At 46.9% G+C, this 18,612-nt stretch overlaps 8 protein-coding genes and 1 non-coding gene across 9 annotated transcripts; 4 read left to right on the plus strand and 5 right to left on the minus strand.

Moving 5' to 3' along the window:
• The first annotated feature begins 42 nt into the window (after positions 1–42).
• BDCG_02177 (uncharacterized protein) lies at positions 43–2,823 on the plus strand. The gene is made up of 2 exons (XM_045417729.1): positions 43–281; positions 374–2,823. The coding sequence occupies exons 1-2, from the start codon at positions 230–232 to the stop codon at positions 2,713–2,715; spliced, it is 2,394 nt and encodes a 797-aa protein (XP_045274464.1). The 5' UTR covers positions 43–229; the 3' UTR covers positions 2,716–2,823.
• Positions 2,824–3,157: 334 nt separating this feature from the next.
• BDCG_02178 (uncharacterized protein) lies at positions 3,158–5,771 on the minus strand. Its single transcript, XM_045417730.1, has 6 exons — positions 5,416–5,771; positions 5,227–5,297; positions 5,008–5,138; positions 4,772–4,884; positions 3,814–4,691; positions 3,158–3,696 (listed from the first exon to the last, which is right to left on the minus strand). Exons 1-6 carry the CDS (start codon positions 5,435–5,437, stop codon positions 3,466–3,468), a joined length of 1,446 nt encoding a protein of 481 aa, XP_045274465.1. The 5' UTR covers positions 5,438–5,771; the 3' UTR covers positions 3,158–3,465.
• A 25-nt stretch (positions 5,772–5,796) lies between these two features.
• On the minus strand, positions 5,797–8,953 carry BDCG_02179 (protein phosphatase 5). Its single transcript, XM_045417731.1, has 6 exons — positions 8,417–8,953; positions 8,180–8,260; positions 7,665–8,100; positions 6,982–7,587; positions 6,737–6,861; positions 5,797–6,662 (listed from the first exon to the last, which is right to left on the minus strand). The coding sequence occupies exons 1-6, from the start codon at positions 8,567–8,569 to the stop codon at positions 6,627–6,629; spliced, it is 1,437 nt and encodes a 478-aa protein (XP_045274466.1). The 5' UTR covers positions 8,570–8,953; the 3' UTR covers positions 5,797–6,626.
• A 135-nt stretch (positions 8,954–9,088) lies between these two features.
• BDCG_02180 (transcription elongation factor spt4) lies at positions 9,089–10,794 on the plus strand. The gene is made up of 4 exons (XM_045417732.1): positions 9,089–9,313; positions 9,398–9,595; positions 9,739–9,791; positions 9,893–10,794. Exons 1-4 carry the CDS (start codon positions 9,233–9,235, stop codon positions 9,924–9,926), a joined length of 366 nt encoding a protein of 121 aa, XP_045274467.1. The 5' UTR covers positions 9,089–9,232; the 3' UTR covers positions 9,927–10,794.
• Positions 9,834–12,675, minus strand: BDCG_02181 (4-aminobutyrate aminotransferase). Its single transcript, XM_045417733.1, has 4 exons — positions 11,986–12,675; positions 11,868–11,903; positions 10,623–11,785; positions 9,834–10,547 (listed from the first exon to the last, which is right to left on the minus strand). Exons 1-4 carry the CDS (start codon positions 12,243–12,245, stop codon positions 10,504–10,506), a joined length of 1,503 nt encoding a protein of 500 aa, XP_045274468.1. The 5' UTR covers positions 12,246–12,675; the 3' UTR covers positions 9,834–10,503.
• Positions 12,005–13,018, plus strand: BDCG_02182 (uncharacterized protein). The gene has a single exon (XM_045417734.1). It carries the CDS (start codon positions 12,433–12,435, stop codon positions 12,919–12,921), a length of 489 nt encoding a protein of 162 aa, XP_045274469.1. The 5' UTR covers positions 12,005–12,432; the 3' UTR covers positions 12,922–13,018.
• Positions 13,019–13,097: 79 nt separating this feature from the next.
• On the minus strand, positions 13,098–13,192 carry BDCG_16511. Its single transcript has one exon. It is a non-coding gene; the product is annotated as a tRNA-Ala (tRNA).
• An 80-nt stretch (positions 13,193–13,272) lies between these two features.
• On the minus strand, positions 13,273–15,412 carry BDCG_02183 (uncharacterized protein). Its single transcript, XM_045417735.1, has 2 exons — positions 14,871–15,412; positions 13,273–14,798 (listed from the first exon to the last, which is right to left on the minus strand). The coding sequence occupies exons 1-2, from the start codon at positions 15,044–15,046 to the stop codon at positions 14,471–14,473; spliced, it is 504 nt and encodes a 167-aa protein (XP_045274470.1). The 5' UTR covers positions 15,047–15,412; the 3' UTR covers positions 13,273–14,470.
• Positions 15,316–18,387, plus strand: BDCG_02184 (uncharacterized protein). The gene is made up of 3 exons (XM_045417736.1): positions 15,316–15,792; positions 15,923–16,693; positions 16,754–18,387. The coding sequence occupies exons 2-3, from the start codon at positions 16,675–16,677 to the stop codon at positions 18,022–18,024; spliced, it is 1,290 nt and encodes a 429-aa protein (XP_045274471.1). The 5' UTR covers positions 15,316–15,792; positions 15,923–16,674; the 3' UTR covers positions 18,025–18,387.
• The last annotated feature ends 225 nt before the right edge of the window (positions 18,388–18,612 follow it).

The raw sequence follows: 18,612 nt of genomic DNA on the forward strand, positions 1-18,612 counted from the left end.
GCCGGAAACAGTAGTTAAACATCGCGTTCTCCGCGCTACACGCGCCAGCCGGTTGAGTGACGTCGAAGTAAACAAACCAACCCCAACTCGACCCAACGTTGCAAGAGAGCTGCTAGGCATTCCCACAACGGCAAGCCAGTGAGCGCAATACGGGACAATGCTTCTCTGATATTTGGTCATTAGTTTTAGCCTCCCCTTCTCTCAAGCAACTTCCAGCCGTTTTGCCAACATGTTAGGCTGGTTGGCTGGTTCCGCACGCGGTGAGTACACCGGCTTTGCAGGTATGTTTGTTCCACACCGCCTCTATACGCCTTCCTGCCAATAAGAAATTTCCTTTCAAGCTCCAATTGCTAATTGTTTACACTCTCGATAGACGATTCCAAAGTCCAGGAAGCTCCAGAAACCCCCGCTCCTTTATTTGCTTTTCGGGCATTCAAAAGTGCCTTTGTGGGCACGCCAGGCCCCGATGCCACCGACGACGAGCTTACAGTTCCAATTAAATCATTAAAGCCCACCGTCAATCGCAAGGGCACTGATATACATATGCCTCCAAAAAAAGAAAATCCAGGCCCTTTAGATTTGCAACCATCCCTTCGAAAGTCAGATGAACCTGCACCGCCGATGGCTTCCCCCACAAAGAGCATTCTGCTCACACCAGGAACTGCAGCGACGCGACGGAAGACTGTATCGTTTGGTGAAGGAGTTGTGGACAATGAACGAAAGAAGTCTCCCTTCGAATCGACTGCGTATAATGGTAATATAAGCCGGCAATGGACAGGCAAACTACACGAGGGAAGCGGTAAAAAAAGCAGCAAGCTCACCAAATCTCTCATCGAGGCTCGGAGCAAAAAATCAGGTGAAGAAATGAAACGAAATGAAAATGACGAGCTTTTCGATATTATGGATCGAAAACCTCACTCACCTGCTAAGGAGACCTCCAGGCCCAAGGGGAATCAAGATCCACCCAAGGATAGGTATGAAGACGAAAGCGAAGACGATGTGACGACAAATCTTGACGAGCCACATTCACAGTCAGGGATATATTGGAAATCTGAATTCGATAGTTATAGGGCGAAAACTGAACGAGAGATTAAAAAGCTGATTCAATACCGATCAGTTGCGAAATCTTACGCGAAGAAAAAGGATTTAGAAATGCGGCGTTTATCAGAAAAGTTGAAACGAGAAGAGGCCAAAGTTTCGGAAATGGAGCTTCACGTTTCTAAGCTTGCAGCTGGAATGGTAGACGGCACGAACAAAACGGGGTCAAATGAAGACATGTTTAAAGAGCTATCCGAACAGACAGCCTTAGCTGTACAGTATAAGCGCAAAGCAGATTCGCTACGGAAGGCTCTAGAGCGACACGGGATGATAGACAGCGATGGCGAGTCTCAAGAACATAATACAGCCTCAGAGGACGTTTGCCAAAAACTCCGGGAAACGGAAAAGGCACTTGAATTGGCTAATTCCAAGCTCGAGGCGTTAGAAAATAACAAATTGAATACAAAGAAGCTTCAAGGCCTAGCTGAGAGTTCAGAACGTAAAGCCATCGAACTTCAAAAAGAGAACAAGGCATTGAAACTGAGTCTCGCCAGGTTCAAGGAGGAGATGACGAGCTATGAGGACAGGCGGAAAGCTAAGGAAGCGAGGCTAAGGCAGAAAGAGCAAAAGCTGCAGGACCGAGTTCAGGAGTACAAGAACCGTTTAGATGAGGCGAAGCAACACCACCAAGAAGCGGAGCAATTTTTAAAACAATCCTTTACCGAAGAAAAGCAACACATGCAGGATATTATCGACTCGCTCCGTCACAATATATCACTTGTGGAAAACGTTTCTCATGGCAGTGTTAGGCGGAAAGGTGAAATCAAAGTATTGCCAAACGCTGCGGATATGAAACGTGAGCATGACACAGTGGATAGGCAAGATGGGAAGTATGACTCTCGCAAAGGAACTGAATCGGGAACTCGAATTTCCCAGGGTTATAAAGATATAAAGGCGGAAAGCCCCAGAAAAGACCTTGTCCAAAATGCAAGTGATCCTAGACGCGACAGCTTTCGAAACACCCTTAACGAACATGTTGATGCGATCGAACCCCAACCACACGTGTTTGAGCGACATGGGACTAGACCTGAGCGCACTACGCGGCGTCGAACAGACACTTTGATTGACTGCAGTGAGGACCACAACGAGCCAACGACCAACTTGGAAGATTCTCCTGCTCTGCCCAAAAATCGCGTTACCAGAACTCTTCCTTATCGAGATAATCCCCCGGTCCCGCCCTCTTCACCACCTACCCTTCCATCATTGGAGAACAGCCCGGTGTCCTCACCTGACAAGCGAACGCCAAGACTACGTCTACAAGCGCGTTCAGCGTTGTCCCCAAGACCCTCGATGGTCCATATATCTTCAAACCCGACAAACCCTCCGGCAAGACTTTCAAGTCAGTATCAAAGTCACCTCAGACGGAAAGTCAGCGGGACCCGTGTGCTTTCGAGGACCTCTGCCAAGGCTGCAGCGGCCACGGCGACTAATCGTCAGGTCCCCTTCCAGCGAGAGGAGTCTATACTCCGCGGCAGTGACTCCCCTAATAGTCCCGCGAGCCTAAAACGTGATTCACTTCCAGCGGATAGAGTGGCGGCAGCTATGAGGCGACTCAAACTCAGGGATCAGAGGAAAAGGGTAAACGCTGAGGGGAAAGAAAATGTTTGGTCAGCTTGATTTGCATTCCTCTTTCTCGTCTTTGTTTTAGTGGGCGTGCTAGGGGACTGGTGACAGGACTAAAGGCTTGATGTTGGATTGGGTTTTGTTATTTGGTTTCTTTTTTTTTTTTTTTTTTTTTTTTTTTTTTTTTTTTTTTTTTTTTTTTAACGTCAAAGGGGTACTGGCCAGGATTTTCTATATACCCGGTTGATGTAGTTTTCGTGGAGTCTTTTCCCCTTCCTTTCCCTTTTTCTTTTCAACTATTATTATTATTTAAGGCTACTACTAGGATGCGCAGCACCCCATGAGCGTTGAGTGGTGTTTGTGGATCGCTATTACTTTTTGTCATTCTTTGTTTTTCGGGCTTGGTAGAAATGTATGCGTAGATTGTGGCTACATAGATACACAATAAAAAAGCCTTGCATATCATATCAAACCATAATTCTCATGTATGGATGGGTAAAAGTGGTGAATTTTCTTGACTTTTCTCCCAGACCAATGCAGGTTATTTTATTTTATTTTATTTTATTTTTCTTTTAAAGTCAGTGTTTGTGATAGCCAGACACAAAACTACCCTGCGCGAGGGTGGAGAGGCCGGATGAATATCTGAACACTATTCAATCAATTTTAAAATGGGGTATCCATCCATGGTTATTATGTCTATCTATTATATCACATGACGGAAACAGCTCCTCTCCTCGTCACTCATATCATCCCTAGCAAACCTAGCTCTATGAGTCGATATAACCTTGCCTACAAACCAAGCTCTCAAGCCTTCCCGTCCGCAAACGAAACGACCGCCCATTTCCCACCCCAAGCCCACTTGCGCTCCTTCTCCCCACCGCCATTAGGCAATGCGCGGAGGCGCTCATCTTCGCCCTCCGGCAAACCCACAACGGTATCTGCTTTGCAAGTGCGGAGTGCTAAGACACGGATACCTGATGAAGGCCCCAGCGGGCCGATTGCGGTGGTGAACGGAGTAGTAAGGGGCCACTGGGCCTATGATTTGGCGTGCGTTGTTAGTTGTATGTGAACCCATACCCGGAACTAGAAGGGGGTGTATGGGGTACGCGTTCTTATGCTCAGGAACACCGGGGAGGGTGGTTCGAAACGTACATCACCAACTAACTTCCTGTAATTCAAATCGCCCTTGAAAATCACCAATTCGCTCGCCTTTAGATCTTCCAGCAGCTCGGGCGCCTCGTGCGGGAGCCGCCAGTAACTAGACGCAGTGGTCCAGAAGCGGTTTGGCCGGATGATCAGTCTTCCCTCTTCATGGAATTTGCTCCATTGCTGGAACAGGAACTTGAGTTCTTCTACTTCCCGCTCAGAAAGGGCTTTTGCATTGTTGCCGTTGGCTTTGGGGTCTCCAGCTTCGTCCGGTGATGTGTAGAAGGCTTGCGGGTCTGCGAGAGCGGAGATGAGGTCCATGAAGTCCTTGGGTAGCACATCGGAGACGAACCAGGGGAGGGATTTAGGGTGAAGCACGATTGTTGTTGCGAGGCCTGCAGAGAGTAGGTAACCAGCTAAGATCAAATCGACGAAGAGCTCGAACCCAGCATTATCAAGGACGATGTCGACGCGGCGCTCTTCCGAGGGTCTGGCTTTCTTGGCAGAGTTTAATATCGTAAAGGCAGCCGGGAGGTCGTTAATAAGGATGTTCTCCTCCGCAGCCTTGCGTGCTTTGGCACCTTGAAGTTTCTGGATATCTTCGTATGTGAGGGAAGTCAAGAGAGAGAGATCGGTGGCGTTCCCCCAAAGGCAGATTTCGCACATCTCCATGAAGAGCAGCCTTTCCGCTTCCTCGATTTGTTCTAGTCCCTTGCCTTGGCCTCCTTCGCCGCTTTCGATTTGTTGGATAAGCTCCTTGTATTTTGCGGCCAATTCTAGGACGGCTGGGCGGGATGATTTAAATGTGGACATCTTCTGTCGTGCGAATATATCGTACGTTTTCCAGTGTGTTGAGAGGGAGAACAACAGGTTTATTCGTCGATCTTTTCTCGAAGTCAGCTTTTCAGGCTCGAACTGCTCCAAAAACCACTGGTATGTACTGAATGTCCGGGAAATCACAAACAGAGATAGCACTCAGTGAAGAGCCACGGAGCATTGAACCAAACGAGTTGACCTCGTTCCTCAAGTTCCTTGTTATATATAGCAATATCCGATTCTCCATCATCTTCTAATGGTCTGTTTCTCGTAATCCTCGTGCCATTGCGACGTCAGTCATCCGATGGTAATGTATATAGATCCCAGCAGCCGGCTGCGACTCCCCGCACAGGATCAGTCGAGCTTCAAAGAAAGGGCACATACGTTAGTTTGCGATTGTGCTGCAATTCATATTTGAGCTCAGCAAGCTTCCCCACCATGCCCTTGCCTTCCTTTCTCTTTTCATCGTCTGAGACTTCGAAAAGCGTGCGGGAGAGGTCGTCAATTGCACTGGTCTAGTTATTCAAAGTAGTTTTGAATTAGCAAATTGACATTGAACTTGTCAATAGGTATTTATTTCTATGGAAAACCACGTATACTAACCAAAATAACCGGCCATCTGTCCCGGGCTGATATGTATGCAAATGATGAGGTGTCACCGGTGCTGTAGGGAGCTGTTTACATGATGCCTCTTAGCCCGGTCGCCCCAAGTGCACTACCCCTCCATTGTACCCGCGTCTGTGGTTTCGGAAGGCGGTTCAGAAACAAAGGGGGAATCAATTGAGGACTTACGGGTCTTGGTGTCGAATTCCATGTTGCTTCCTCTATCTGGTTCTATTGGGTGAGTGTTTGTCCGGAAGGATAAATAGGATTTGGAAGAGGGAGGATAAATAGTTAAACAAGCATGCAAGGAGGTGGGTGGAGATAAACCAAGGTTGCTGTGGAAGTAAGTGACACTCAATATGTTTCCGCCAACGCCGGGCACCTCGCCAACCACTAATTCCTACATAGATTTATATCGAATCAAAGCGTAGAGAAGGACTGAAATTGAAAATACAACAAAGCGCATGACATGTTCTGTTTCTCATAGTTTACAGCCCAAGTTGAGTAGCCTTATAATAGCGCCATAATAAGCCATAAGTCGTTATAGCAAGAGCAGTGTAGTTGTTAACCGGCAGATTGCAGTTTATATCTCTAGAACTTCAGAAATATATTTATAAAGATTTGGGATGGAGGGGCAATGCGGCGTTGAATTATCCTTCACCGAATAAACTAGACTTGAGGGATCCAAAGCGTTCCTTTTGTATTGACGGGGTTGCCCCTGTTTTGAACTCCGCCCGTTGTACTCATTTATATTCGACAAAAAAACGCTTCCTCTCCGCCAATAATAGTTATTGATTTCTACTCTAAATCAATTCCTCTATATACAAAAGACAGCCACTTCCCGGCAAGATTTTAAGCGGAAAAACCGAAGTAAGGAAATGAGCATACACGTTTATACTCCCCCATCGCTATGCAGAGCAGGCGAAAATACAAAAGGATGGTAGCTATGAAGGGGTTGGTGAAAGTTCCTGGGAAGAAAAAAAGGTGGATGGATAGAAAGATAGAGAAAAGAGAAGAGATAATTTGTTCCCCCTGAAGCCAGGGCACCTCCTTCTCTTGTGCTGTAGAAGGCAGATAGATATAAAGAAAATCATATACAAAAACTCTTGAGGGGCAAAATGGCCCAAAAAAATAATAAAAAAAATAATAAAAAAGGAGAAGAAGAAGAATAAAGTCATAGACAAAACAAAATGGGTTGTATAAATCTCATGCTAAATTCTTTGAATCAGCGTGGCAGCGTAGCAGCGTGCGAGAAACTATGGTGAACAGATATAATCTAAACTGTCCCTTCTCTTCCTCTCCTTCCATTCCCTTCCTTTCCAATAGGACGCGATCACCGGGGTGCCAAGACGGACCCCTAGACAAGGTGTCATGTGCAGGTTGTTCTTGTCGAATTGGTATCACATTAGAGACATGATCGAATTCGCAGCGTATGCCTAAAAAATGTGCGTTAGCAGACTGTGGAAGAATGCACGAAATGGGGGGCAGTTGTGTATATTTCTCAGCATACCATCGGCTTAATATCGGGATGAGGTACGGCTTCGAATTTATGGAATTCGAGCTTTAGCTCTGGGCCGATGTTGATATACGCGCCTTTATTTTCCGTGCTGTCGCAGTACCTGGGCGCGGAGAACACTGAAAGTGGAGAAGAAACGAAAGTCAGCAAAGCAGAAGCCACCGACGCACACGTCGAAAATTGAGGTAACGAAGACCTGGAGAGAAGAAAGAAAAAGGGGAGAAAGGGAATAAACTCACCAGTAATGCACCTCCCATCATGCTCAACCTCATACCCTTCCATCCTAACCTCATGACTCCTAATGACTGCCTCAAGTCCATTGTTCTCACAAAACCTCTTTGTTACATCCGGTCCAAACTGCATCCCCACTCCTCTCTTGCTTGGACCCCTCCCAGGCGCTGTCTGTGGATCCGTCCATAGCATCTCCATCATAAGCCCCGATTGGCCTGGCTGCCGCTGATTATGCCTATTCAGCTTCCGAATATCGTCCAGCGAAACCTTATCGTCAGAAAACAGACCACCGTGCAGTGTGAGGAACTTATCACCGATCAATGTGGCCAGCGGTAATACGGAGAAGGATTCCGAGAACGTCTTGAAGAGGCGCTCGTTGTATTTAGCCTTGCATTCGCCTTCGAAGCCGTAGGCGCGGTTCATGTCGTCTGTCTCGTGGTTGCCGCGGTTTAGGAAGAATCTGTGCGGACGCAGCCACTTATAGGCGTAGAGGAGAAGGGCAACCTCCGTGGACCAGGAGCCACGGTCAACGAAGTCGCCATTGAAGAGGTAAGCGTGTGTATCAGAGGGGTAGCCATTCAGGCGGAAGATTTCGAGGAGGTCGAAGAATTGGCCTGTCAAGAATTCATTGGTTAGCTAGTGATCCCGAAAATGTCAGAAGTTAAAAATCATGGTATAAAAGCGCGCTTACCATGCGTATCACCACAAATAGTCAACTTGGTCCCCTCCTTAACCCCAACCTCCACCATCGTAGGCTCATCGTAAACGATATCCTTTGTGGCCCGCACAATCTGAAACGCATACTTCTTATGAATTTTCTTGCCGGTCTTGAACCGCTCAATCATATCGTCAATGAACTCCTGCGTCATTGACTCGCCTAATCGTACGCCATCATAGCTCTCTTCAACAATCATGCCGTCAATATCCAGCCCTTCAAACGCTGAAGGAGGGTCCGCGACTTCGATGGCCTTCTCGAACTCTATCCGCCGCACCAGTTTTTCGCATTCTGCCAATTTGAGTTTTGCATCGCGGTCGTTTGGCGCCTTGCGGACAACAGTTTTGAAGTCTTTTAGCGCTGCGCGGGAGTTAAGGATTGCGGTGTTCGCGATTGCCCGTCGCCAGTATGCCTGTTTTTATTTTCAACGGGTTAATAGGGAACCTCGCGACCGAGCATGTGTAAGAGGGGGTAAAACGGCGATTCCGAACCTTTACATAGTTGGGGTCGAGCTCTATTGCCTTGGTAGCATCCGCCACAGCATACCCATATGCCTCCCGCTTTATATGTACCTATACGTCTCAAATTTTACCCAGTTAGTCGCAGGTTTTCCCTACGTATCCTTGACTTTCTGAGCACTCTCCTCCTCCCGTAAAACTCGGATTAGGCAAGATAAGGCGCCGCAACGGCATGCGAGGTCACCCGAAAAGGGGAAAACGGAAACATACCTGCGCGCGGTTACAAAAGAACGAAGGGTCCTGATCATATTGCTCAATCGCCTGGGAGTAAAAATCTAATGCCTGAATCCAATCATGGCTTGCGAACGCTTTATTGCCTTGTAGTTTCAGGGCCGTAGCAGCCTCCTTGTCCGTGGTCGCCATCAGAGCCGAGACGAGAGAGTAGGTCCAGCAGCGGGAACTATAACCGTAAAAACTCGTCTTTTTTCCCTTCTCCCTCTATATACCCTCTCCTTCTTGATCTTATCACTTAAATCTGAGGTGGGAGCTCCTCTCGCCTTTAATTTCGTATTTTTGTTACCTCTTCGAAGGAAACACGCGACAAGTGGGGTAGTTATTTAGCAAGCCGAATGCGATTATCTTTTGCGACTTCTGTTTCTCTAACTCCAGATAGGGTCTGTAGCGCAGTTATATTCTGAGATTGCAGTGCAGGCGCATGTGTGTATGTTGTATGTATGTTGAACGAACGTCTGGAAAACGATTCCACAGATTCCCTGGCTAGTCCCGCAAATTGGAAAGCGATGGAATTTGGAGAAAAAGAAAAGAGTTCCCTGCCTTTTTCCGGCGCCAAGAACACATGCCAACTAGGCCTTTTTGGGACTAGTGACCGTTTTTGGTTCCTGGCCCGTGCGTCAGATCGCTTATGTCAGCACAGCGGCATACTTTCATCCCGGACACCATTCCAGAGTCAGTTCGGGCAGACATGGGAACAACACGTTGGAACAGTGGAACAGTCTATCCGACATATCGTCATAAAACGGAGCGGAAAAATAAACCAGAGCAAGAGGAATAGGAGGAGCGAGCGCCATGTCTTCCTTCTACGTCCCCACGGGTCAACAGCGATCCCTCCGCGCCTGCATGGTCTGCTCCATAGTGCAGGTACACAGCGTACGTCCATACACACACACTCTTCTCTGCCCGCTCTCGTTTTCTCTAATAGCACGTCACTAACAAATTTTGCCACGCTATTAGAAATTCATGCGCGAAGGCTGCCCCAACTGCGACCACATCCTCGGCTTGGCTGGCAACGGCGAAAAGATCCAACAATGCACATCGCAGGTGTTCGAGGGGCTGATAACACTGGCAGACCAACGTGCGTCGTGGGTGGCGCGCTGGCAGAGGTTGGAGGGATATGTGTCAGGCACGTATGCGGTTAAGGTTACGGGAACGGTGAGTAGAGACGCCAATCACATCACCATTCACATCACGGTCAAAGGGACTTAAATATAAGGGGATGAATGCTGTTTTTTCTGCTCTGGCTTCGATAATTTGGTGAAGGATATCGGCTGACGTTTCTTCTCTTCTGCGTGTAGTTACCACCTGGTGTCCTGGGTGATCTTGAAGACTCGGGGGTCCGATACGTTCCGTATGTGTTCATTTCCTTTCTGCCCTACCCACCCATCCCCATCGGCCTGCGCGTTTTTCCCTTTCTCGGGTGTGCTAATTAACTCTTTCTGTCACATATAGGAGAGACGGAAGCTCTGTTGATGAGGAGGGTTGATGGAACCTTTTTGTTCTCTTTTTGCTTTCTCGTCGAGGGAGTCTGGATATTTTGATACGGTAGGACGGAATTTATTTAAAAAGTGGTGGTCTTCTTCAGACTGGAGTTTACGGCCCTTGGAAGATATACCTTGATTGTTTTCTTTTTTGTTTCTTTAATAGACGGCGTTGGTTTAGTTTTGAGTATGACGGGCGAACTTTTTGAAACGAATACAGCATCTCCCGAATTTCGATTCTTACCGCGGATTCGACATGACTGGATTTGGTGTCACAGAACACAATATTTGGACCACACGTTTAACTCCAGAAAATTAATTATAGGTTTCAGAAATCATCAAATAAACAAAATTAAAATTAAGGCATCCAATAAGGCCTCCTGGTGCGGCGTTGAGATATCTAACAACCAGACACACAGAACAAACGCGGAAGGGAAAAAGGAAAGATAAAATTAATCGCCAATAGGGGAAAACAACATCCAAGGCCCAATGCGTCTAAAAACTAAAATGAGGTAACCATGTCCAAGAAAATTACCGTTGTACTAAACCAAGAAATAAAAATGAAATCCTACACTAATTACTTCAAGACTTCACGATCTTCTCCAGCGACTCGAGAAGGATATCAGCTATTTCACACACACGGTATATGTTAGCTTTGTTCCTGTTACCAACACACGAAGACTAGGGTATAAATATCTTACCATGATGCTTCTGGAAGATCAACATTGGGCGAAGTCGCACAGCCCGCTCACCACATCCGCCAATGTTGATCCCAACGCTCTTCCCCTTCGCCAGGACAGCGTCACGCCGTGGGCTATCCCAGGCAACAAAAGTGCCCTGGCCCTTTCCTCTCAAATTCTGGAACTCGTTGGGGTATTGCTTCGCTAGGCGCTCGAGGCCGGCATACAAATAGCCACCCGTGGCAGCAGTGTGGTTGACCAAATCCAAGCGCTCGATCTCCTGGATGATTGCGCGGAAGATAAGCGCACGAGCTGGGTCACCCATCCACGTGTTGAATTGACGGTATGGCTTGTTGGGGCGAAGGAGGGGGTTTCCATAGAAGTAACCAGCTGCCTGTGCCTTCTTGGAGAAAGTGACGATATCCGGTGGAGTTTGGAGGTTCCAGTGGTCATGGGCCCAGAATTTTCCGGTGGCTCCAACGCCGGTTTGCACCTCGTCAACGATCATGAGGACGTCGTGTCGCTTGGTTATTTCGCGCAGGCCCTGGAAGAATGCTGGGGATGCATGGTTGTCTCCACCTTCGGATTGAATAGGCTCGACCACAATAGCAGCAACTGGGTTATGGTATTCCTTGATGATACGCTCAGCTTCCTCCAAGCATCGTTTCTCTTCCGCGGCATTTTCTGCAGCAAATTCCTCTAGAGGGTATTTCAGAAGCGGGAATGGAGCTTGAGGCCAGTCGAATGCAGGAATATCCAGTTTGTGGATCGGCTTGCTTCTCGTGGTGGAAAGGGTACCAAAGAGACGGCCATGGAAACCAGTTTTGAAGGACATAATAGACAGGGGCGGGGAACCAGGAGCCTTGTTCAACATAGCGGACTCGATCTCTGCCTCGGTGAATTCAACCTCAGGGCCACCACGTACAAACTGCTGGTGGTACATAAAGGCAGCCTTGTACGCGGTTTCGTTTGCATCTGACCCAGCGGTGGCGGTGAACACCTGGTCGAGGCCTTTTGGTGCGACGGTGAGGATGCCGGATTTGAGAATAGATGCCCAATCGTGAGATGGGAAGTTTCCTAGCGCAGGACGATTGACCAAGGAGCTAACCATCTGTTGTGACTTCGCAGCGGCAATCAAAGCAGGATTATTGTAACCAACGGCAATTGAGGCGATTTGGGAATATCTAGGTAGGTTCAGAACCACGAACTCAAGACGGCGGTTGCAATGGAATCTCAATTGAGAATGTTAGAAGGCCAGGAACTTACACATCCAACAGCATATTTCCGTCAAGATCAGCAATACTACATGGTGGGAAAACAAGTTAAAATAATGCATCCAAAATTGACTTCACTGGTCGAGGCTTGCTCGCATTCTCAAACTTACTAGTTTCCGGCGCTGACGTCATAATTTGCCAGCATATTAATGCTTCTAGTATCGAAGACCTCAGACAGCTCCGCAACTACCTGTTGATTCTTAGGGCCTGGGATGGAGGTTTTCATAGTTGGTCCAGCAGGCTCGTTTGGGAAGAATGGCTTGTCTGCCGCCGCACTGGCTCGCAGGTGCCGCGTGGTTGCAAATGACCGTACCGATTGAAGCCGTGGAAGAGCTCTCAAGCCTGCGACTGATCGAGAAATGGAGGCCATTGTAAGGATGAGAAGGGTAGAAGGAAGACCTAGGTTTAGAAAGCTAAGGTTCCAGATGGATCACTTCGCTAGCTGGCCAGTCAATAGCACAGTCTACGCTGCAGCTCTATATGACGGCTGCAGAGCTTGATATCAGAGATATCAATGCTATGGTACAGAGTACAGAGGCAGAAAGGAGATATTAAAAATGAAAAGAGACAATGCGCGCCGCTGGAAGAAGAACTGGACGAAGAGGACGGAGGACGAAGAGGAAGCTCTGGCAGATATTAATATGAAAACAGGTCAGGTTGCCCAAAGTTCCTCCGCAGCTCGGCTTCCCACTCTGCCTGCGAGAGGCTCGCCAGCTCCTTCCCTTGGGGGGAACCCCCGTGTGCCGAAGCCTCGAACTCTCACTGTTGCCACGCGCTCCCCGCATTTGCTTGCCCTCAGCCCCATCGGCGACTCTAGCCAATCATATCCCGAGATTGCCTCCGGGTTGGGCCATTGCAGCGTCCAGAAGGGGTTTAGCACGACCAGACCCCGGGCTCCCGGACCGCAGAATATTCCGGTTGATCAGGTTTCTTCCCCCGGTTTCCAAGGTTGCTGCCCTTGCCATTGGGCCCCAGAACCCGCTGGCTGCAGTTGTGACACAAGTTCCCAAAGCGTCCTCCGTACCCGTTCAGAGGTAGCTAGCTAGCTGCTTTGAAAATCATATAGATCAATTTGACAATAAAATTCTCGGAGAACAAAGAGAAGATAGGGAAAACAATAAAAAAAAAAAATAAAAATAAAAATGTGACCATGAAACTTTACTGAATTTGGTAGATGCTAAATAACATAAATAAATAAATAAATATGAAAAACAAAAAGAGATGGACAATCAGGGAATCGAACCCTGGACCACCCCCAGGTTAATTCGCTTGTCGAATTGATGCTAAGGGGGTATTATACCACTAAACCAATTGCCCATGTTTGAATGCTGCACGCATTTTTCAGCACTTCAAGGGTTTTCGAAGGTTCCGGATTGAACCATGGGAACCGTCGAAAGGTTAATTTTGCCATTGGGTGATGTTGATTGGATCTGGTAGTCGACGGTGAAGCTTAAGCTAAGACTACGGAGTGCAATGCAGCTACTAACACAATGATCTATGTAAAAATTTGGGCGTCTCGGAATTAATTGAGTAATTCAGGATGGAAGACCCAAAATAATGACGATTACTCTGATACGACAAAATATTTAGAATGCCCATATCCAGTGCTAATAAATATATTCATATCTATATCTTGCAGAACTTTATTCACTCGTTAGCACCAGGAAAGAAAACCCGGAAACCCGGAATAACGAAGAGAAGGTGAATAAGATAGACATCTGATCAATCGGAAACTGAAAAGAAATCGTATTTTATATAGTATGGATTAACATTGCATCGTAATCATACAAAATGGCCATCTGATGAGAGACGGTCAGGCAATGGACCTAGCAGGTTGTCGGAGACCTATTATCCTATTATACCACTCTACAATGTCTTCGTCATCACTGGCAAAAGTGGTTAGTTGAAGAGGACCATAGAATGCTAAAAGTTTTACAACTTAGCCACGTTGTGAGGATATAGTGCACAGTGGTCCTACATGTGGCGTAATATCTCAATCCTATATATCTTATTCAAGTGCGGATTTACCCGCCTTTAGGTGTAGTGATAGTAACCACCCAAAGGCAGGCCGTCAATCTAGGGAGTATAAGACTTATATGTATAAGAAAATATACGCACGGCCCACTGGATTACAGATTCAAGGTTCTCCGCTGTTCCCCCCTGAATCCGTTTCCCTCTCCAACCAGCCCCTCAACCTAAAACACCAAACCACCCTCTTCATGTATACTCGTCCACAAGTTATGTCCTGGTTGCACCATGTACCATGTACCCTTGGCGAAGTTGCTAAACCCCGAAGGAATCTGCAACGTTAGAGTTGAGATTTCGGAAGAGGTCCAAAAGAGAAAGCTCTAAGCTCCCCTCAATACCGGATGGCCATTGACGATGATCGAACAACGTTACGACCAACCTCCATTTTCTTCCGAAATATTTGTAGCATCGTGACTCCCATGGCCAAGTGTAGCTTGAGCTAACTCCCGCAGATTCCGATCAGATGATCGGTTATCTAGAAGCCTGCAGTTTCCGAACTACGACCGTAGCCCACAACATTTTTGCACTATCGTCTAAAGCAATGGAAAAATATGCCGTTTGGAAGCGTCAAGGTCCGAATAGTTCCTTCCCCGTCCCTCCCACTAACGCACCCAGAAAACCACCTTTCGCTCGGATCCGCCAGGACACATTGGCGCCAGTTTGAGCCCCTCCTCCAACCCAAGAGCTAACAGCTGCTACCACCGCTGCTGAGTCGTCGCGAGGAACTCGAATCCAGAGTGTATTTAGGCCCGGGGGAATGGTTTCGATCTTTAGTATATCAATCGATATAGACGTGCCAGATACACCGAGGAATTGGGAGAGCGCGGACGAAAGATACGTGCGTGCCGTAAGCGCATCGAAGGATGTTGACGCCGATAGATCTGGTTGGGTAATTCTGTGCAACATTTAGAGCTAGATTAGTATCTTGGAAGCTCAATTTTCTAAACACAGAACGGGGTCTTCGTACAGTTGAAGCTTGAGATATGACCACGGCGGCTTGCGGGAGGTGAAGTTGATTGGGAGGCCACTGTCAACTGCAGAATTATCGGTAGCTTTCCGTTTTGTCGAGATTGCAGCTTCTGCTTGCCTGTCTGTATTGTTCTTGGAAACCTGAGTGGGCTTTTCGCCGGATAAAGTTGCCATTGCGCTTTCAAGAGATAATCGTACAAGACACAGAATAAAAACAATAAATACGGTAATCTCAACTAGAATGGAGCATTGAGTCGTATGACGGCGTTTCGCATTGCTGAGTGGCCTGGTCTATTCTACTGGGATCATACTGCGGGTCAATTGGCCAGAGATAGTTTAGCACTCCGCTGTGTTGAGAGATCGCCATATGCAGCCCGGCGCCTAGCCCAATCGGAACTTGCGGGATCCATTCACAATAGCCGCGCTAAGCGATAGACAGTAACCTCTTCACCACACCCAATAAAATTATCAACTGAACATGACGAAGCAGAATCCTGATTATTCACACAAGAGTGAAACAGTTGAAGGACTAAGTACAAAGAAGTGGAATGTAGAATGTAAAACAACCTTATCTTCTGTTTCCCTCTCTTCTACCATCTTTTTTTCCTTTCTGATCGCAACACCAGCTCCAAGGGGCGTCGTCTTTTAAAAAACGCAACTACATGTACCTTGGCCTCGAGACTTGACATTTCATTGAGAATATATATATGAGATACATTTCATTGATCTAATATCTGCATTGGTTTAGTTCATTCTCGAAGTAGTGGCTTTCAAATAAATCTAGCCCCCGAATTTTCACAATAGTGAATTGGATATTGAATGTCGCCTTTTTTCGATTTTCACACCTGGGCAATTAACTATAGGTAGCTAGGTAATGGAAAACGATTCCTTCACACTCAATTTGGCCGCTTGTTGCTTAGGTATGGGAAATTGCGATAATGAGTAGCGGATAGTTGAAAATTACAAACTGATCAGACAAGGGCAAACTGCTCTGATACTCTTTTGGTTGGGGAGTGGATAATCTAAGTGTCTAGGTACATGTACATGTAGGTTTACTACCATCGCTAAAAAGGATAGTGCATCCACAATCTCGAAAATCCGCAGAACCTTGCAAAAGGGCCAGCAAGGCCTATTGTGTATGCACTGTCATTGTATATGTACCTCGAGAAAAGTGCCGTCAATAAATGCAGATCTGTGTGCTCATCTATTAAACCGGGTTTGCGGTATGGTTGGGGCTTTGAGTTTCGGGTGAGAGCAAATATTCACTATTCAATGGTTCATTCAAACTTAGGATTCAGAGCCACCGGGGCGGGCAACGGTCTCAGAGGGGAAAGTCGAACAATGCAACAGCTATTCAGAATACATCCTACCACTAGTGTACTAGGATTGGTGGAGTAAGCCTCCTTCACTGGTCTGTGTAGAAGGCTCATCTTCCTAGTTTTTATCTGACGATGGAGGCGGCCTAGCTGGAATCCCCTCTGTTGGGCAATATCCCCTCTTTTTCTTACCTTCATTTGGCCTAACATTCATAAGACTTCAATTCGCTCAGTCAATTCTTCCACTGTGTTAGCAAGCAATTATTTTGTTTTTGTTTGAGCAAAGAAAGCAGGCATTTCGTTCAAGCATACGAGCGGCTTCTTGAAGCAGGTTTTGCGATAGACGCTTCATTATTGACTTCCTGATACATTGTACCTCTTAATGATTGCGGACGAAAAGCAGGGCTTTGGATCCCATTTGCCCAATTGAAATAGATTCGAATACCCAAGCTGGTTGACGGTACCGATAAAAATAGAGAAAGGAACATGGCGGCGAAGCTTAAAGGTAATTATCACCGACCTAGGAGTACCATTATGCACATTAAGTACTAATAGCTTGAAATAGGACGTCCACCACGCCAGCATAGTGCAGCGTCTCGTTCTGACGTCCGGAACGTCACCGATCCAATGGTGGGCCAGACAGAATGGTCCGTTGACAATCTTCCCGCAATTTTATACACTTTTAGACCGACGGCCCCTCAAGTAAGATCGTTGAGCAACTTGCCTACGAAGCCATCGCCTTGGGGTTCAGAACCGGATCTGCGCGTCTTTGACATTCTTCCGGATAGAATATCAGCCAATGTGGAAGAGTTTCGGGTTGAAGCGTGGATGCGCCTTGATAGGCGGATCCAACTTCACGATATTACGGATCGTATGCACCCGGACTTTCGTATAGCCAACAACGCGCTCCAACAGCGAGGGGTCAGGTTTCGTCAGGCTTTCAACATTCTTTCCTGGGGGACTGGCAATAAGCAGACTAAGATTGTCGCAGAGCAGCTAGAGAAGAAAATGCAAGCTAAGGGAATTGATATAAGCTTGAATTCCACCCGCGGGTTGACGCCTGGGTTAATCGATCCAGGCATGGGCGAGGCTGGTGGGAGAATTCCAGTTCCTGAGGCATACAGGCAGCGTTTTCATGCCTTCGCAAAAGAACAAGAGGAATTGATTCGGCAAGTGACAACGATGGAGGTGCCCGTAATGCTGTATGACACTTCCAGAACGCAAGAGACGCGGCAATTGGCCATAGTTCCCCCCGGTGCGTTGCAGTATGGAACTATGGGCACTGATGCTCAACCGGAGAGTGACGATAGTGAAATGACGGATATATATAATAGCAGGGGATGTGAAGAAGAGCACGAAAGTGGGTCGGATTGGGAAGAGAGAAAGGGGCATGATTCGGAAGTTGTTGGCCTCCCACTTCACGACGACTGTTACCCTGGAATTCCTTTGTACGAAGAACCATTCGAAGTCGCGGGTCCGACAACACCGACCAAAGTTCAAGTTTCGCGAGTTCCAATAGAACTTCTTATGGAGCGGTATATTGACATCCCATACTGCTGGAAGCTTGAAATGTTCAAAACAATGGATAAAATCCAAGCCGTAATGCCGCCAACCCATCCAAACGACATCCTCCAGGGGCAGATTGTGGCGGACGAATGGGAGTTATTTCCAATTATTTCTGACCCCCCCTGTGACTATCTGGACTTTAGCGACCTAGGAGACGTGCCCGCAGAATATGAGAAGATGGAGAAAGCCATGAAGTATCAGCGAGAATATGGCATTGATATTGACTATTGTGAGCAGCTGCGCGATTCGTATGGACAGAATTGTATTTAAGCGATTAGATGAGTAGACATTTTTGCTGCATTACGAATATGCTTTCGTTATGCAGATGCAGAAATTTGTCTTTGACGAGCAATCCGTTTTTCGGAGCATAAAATTGTTGCGTTATGACGATGATAACGATTTGATGACCTGACCTTTTGTTTCCTTTGACGAAAACGAAAATGTTCCCTTCGGATCTAGGAGCATGTTGACATGCTCGTGTACTTAGTTATCTGTTATGTTAATGGAGACGTTGATTTATGTGGCGGTTGAATACCATCATTTGGAGTGGGCAAATATGTATTAAATAGGTTTTATTATCAAAGGGTCTCACAGTCAAGGGAAAAAAAAAAAAAAAAAAAAGGATCAAAAGATCAAAGCAGCGGATTTGAGTAGATGTCGTCAATAACTCTCTATTTTGAAGCGTGGACGCCGTGAAGTTATATAATATGCGGCGGGATTCGATTTCAGTCGCTTCTCGTGCATGGCCTGGCAGAAATAGTCGTATACTTGTGAATTGGATTTCACAAATCATGGGCTCTCTTTCCCCCAAATACCCCTCCTGGCTTAGGATGGACTGTAAAGCAGAAAACACAAACT

This window comes from Blastomyces dermatitidis (assembly GCF_000003525.1).
Source record: "Blastomyces dermatitidis ER-3 genomic scaffold supercont1.2, whole genome shotgun sequence".
Taxonomy (NCBI): domain Eukaryota; kingdom Fungi; phylum Ascomycota; class Eurotiomycetes; order Onygenales; family Ajellomycetaceae; genus Blastomyces; species Blastomyces dermatitidis.

Bases quoted from the DNA above. Each gene is read 5' to 3' on its own strand.
- BDCG_02177 (XM_045417729.1), top strand. From the start codon at position 230: ATGTTAGGCTGGTTGGCTGGTTCCGCACGCGGTGAGTACACCGGCTTT. The intron at 282-373 runs GTATGTTTGTTC...CACTCTCGATAG, and splicing joins TGAGTACACCGGCTTTGCAG to ACGATTCCAAAGTCCAGGAA.
- BDCG_02178 (XM_045417730.1), bottom strand. From the start codon at position 5,437: ATGGAATTCGACACCAAGACCC. The intron at 5,139-5,226 runs GTTAGTATACGT...TTGAATAACTAG, and splicing joins ACAGATGGCCGGTTATTTTG to ACCAGTGCAATTGACGACCT. The intron at 4,692-4,771 runs GTTTGTGATTTC...CTTCGAGAAAAG, and splicing joins CTTCACTGAGTGCTATCTCT to ATCGACGAATAAACCTGTTG.
- BDCG_02179 (XM_045417731.1), bottom strand. From the start codon at position 8,569: ATGGCGACCACGGACAAGGAGGCTGCTACGGCCCTGAAACTACAAGGC. The intron at 8,101-8,179 runs GTTCGGAATCGC...AAATAAAAACAG, and splicing joins TCGACCCCAACTATGTAAAG to GCATACTGGCGACGGGCAAT. The intron at 7,588-7,664 runs GTAAGCGCGCTT...AATTCTTGACAG, and splicing joins TATTTGTGGTGATACGCATG to GCCAATTCTTCGACCTCCTC.
- BDCG_02180 (XM_045417732.1), top strand. From the start codon at position 9,233: ATGTCTTCCTTCTACGTCCCCACGGGTCAACAGCGATCCCTCCGCGCC. The intron at 9,596-9,738 runs GTGAGTAGAGAC...TTCTGCGTGTAG, and splicing joins CGGTTAAGGTTACGGGAACG to TTACCACCTGGTGTCCTGGG. The intron at 9,792-9,892 runs GTATGTGTTCAT...TGTCACATATAG, and splicing joins TCGGGGGTCCGATACGTTCC to GAGAGACGGAAGCTCTGTTG.
- BDCG_02181 (XM_045417733.1), bottom strand. From the start codon at position 12,245: ATGGCCTCCATTTCTCGATCAGTCGCAGGCTTGAGAGCTCTTCCACGG. The intron at 11,786-11,867 runs GTAAGTTCCTGG...GAACCTACCTAG, and splicing joins GGAAATATGCTGTTGGATGT to ATATTCCCAAATCGCCTCAA. The intron at 10,548-10,622 runs GTAAGATATTTA...TGTGTGAAATAG, and splicing joins GATCTTCCAGAAGCATCATG to CTGATATCCTTCTCGAGTCG.
- BDCG_02182 (XM_045417734.1), top strand. From the start codon at position 12,433: ATGAAAAGAGACAATGCGCGCCGCTGGAAGAAGAACTGGACGAAGAGG.
- BDCG_02183 (XM_045417735.1), bottom strand. From the start codon at position 15,046: ATGGCAACTTTATCCGGCGAAAAGCCCACTCAGGTTTCCAAGAACAAT. The intron at 14,799-14,870 runs GTACGAAGACCC...AATGTTGCACAG, and splicing joins TCATATCTCAAGCTTCAACT to AATTACCCAACCAGATCTAT.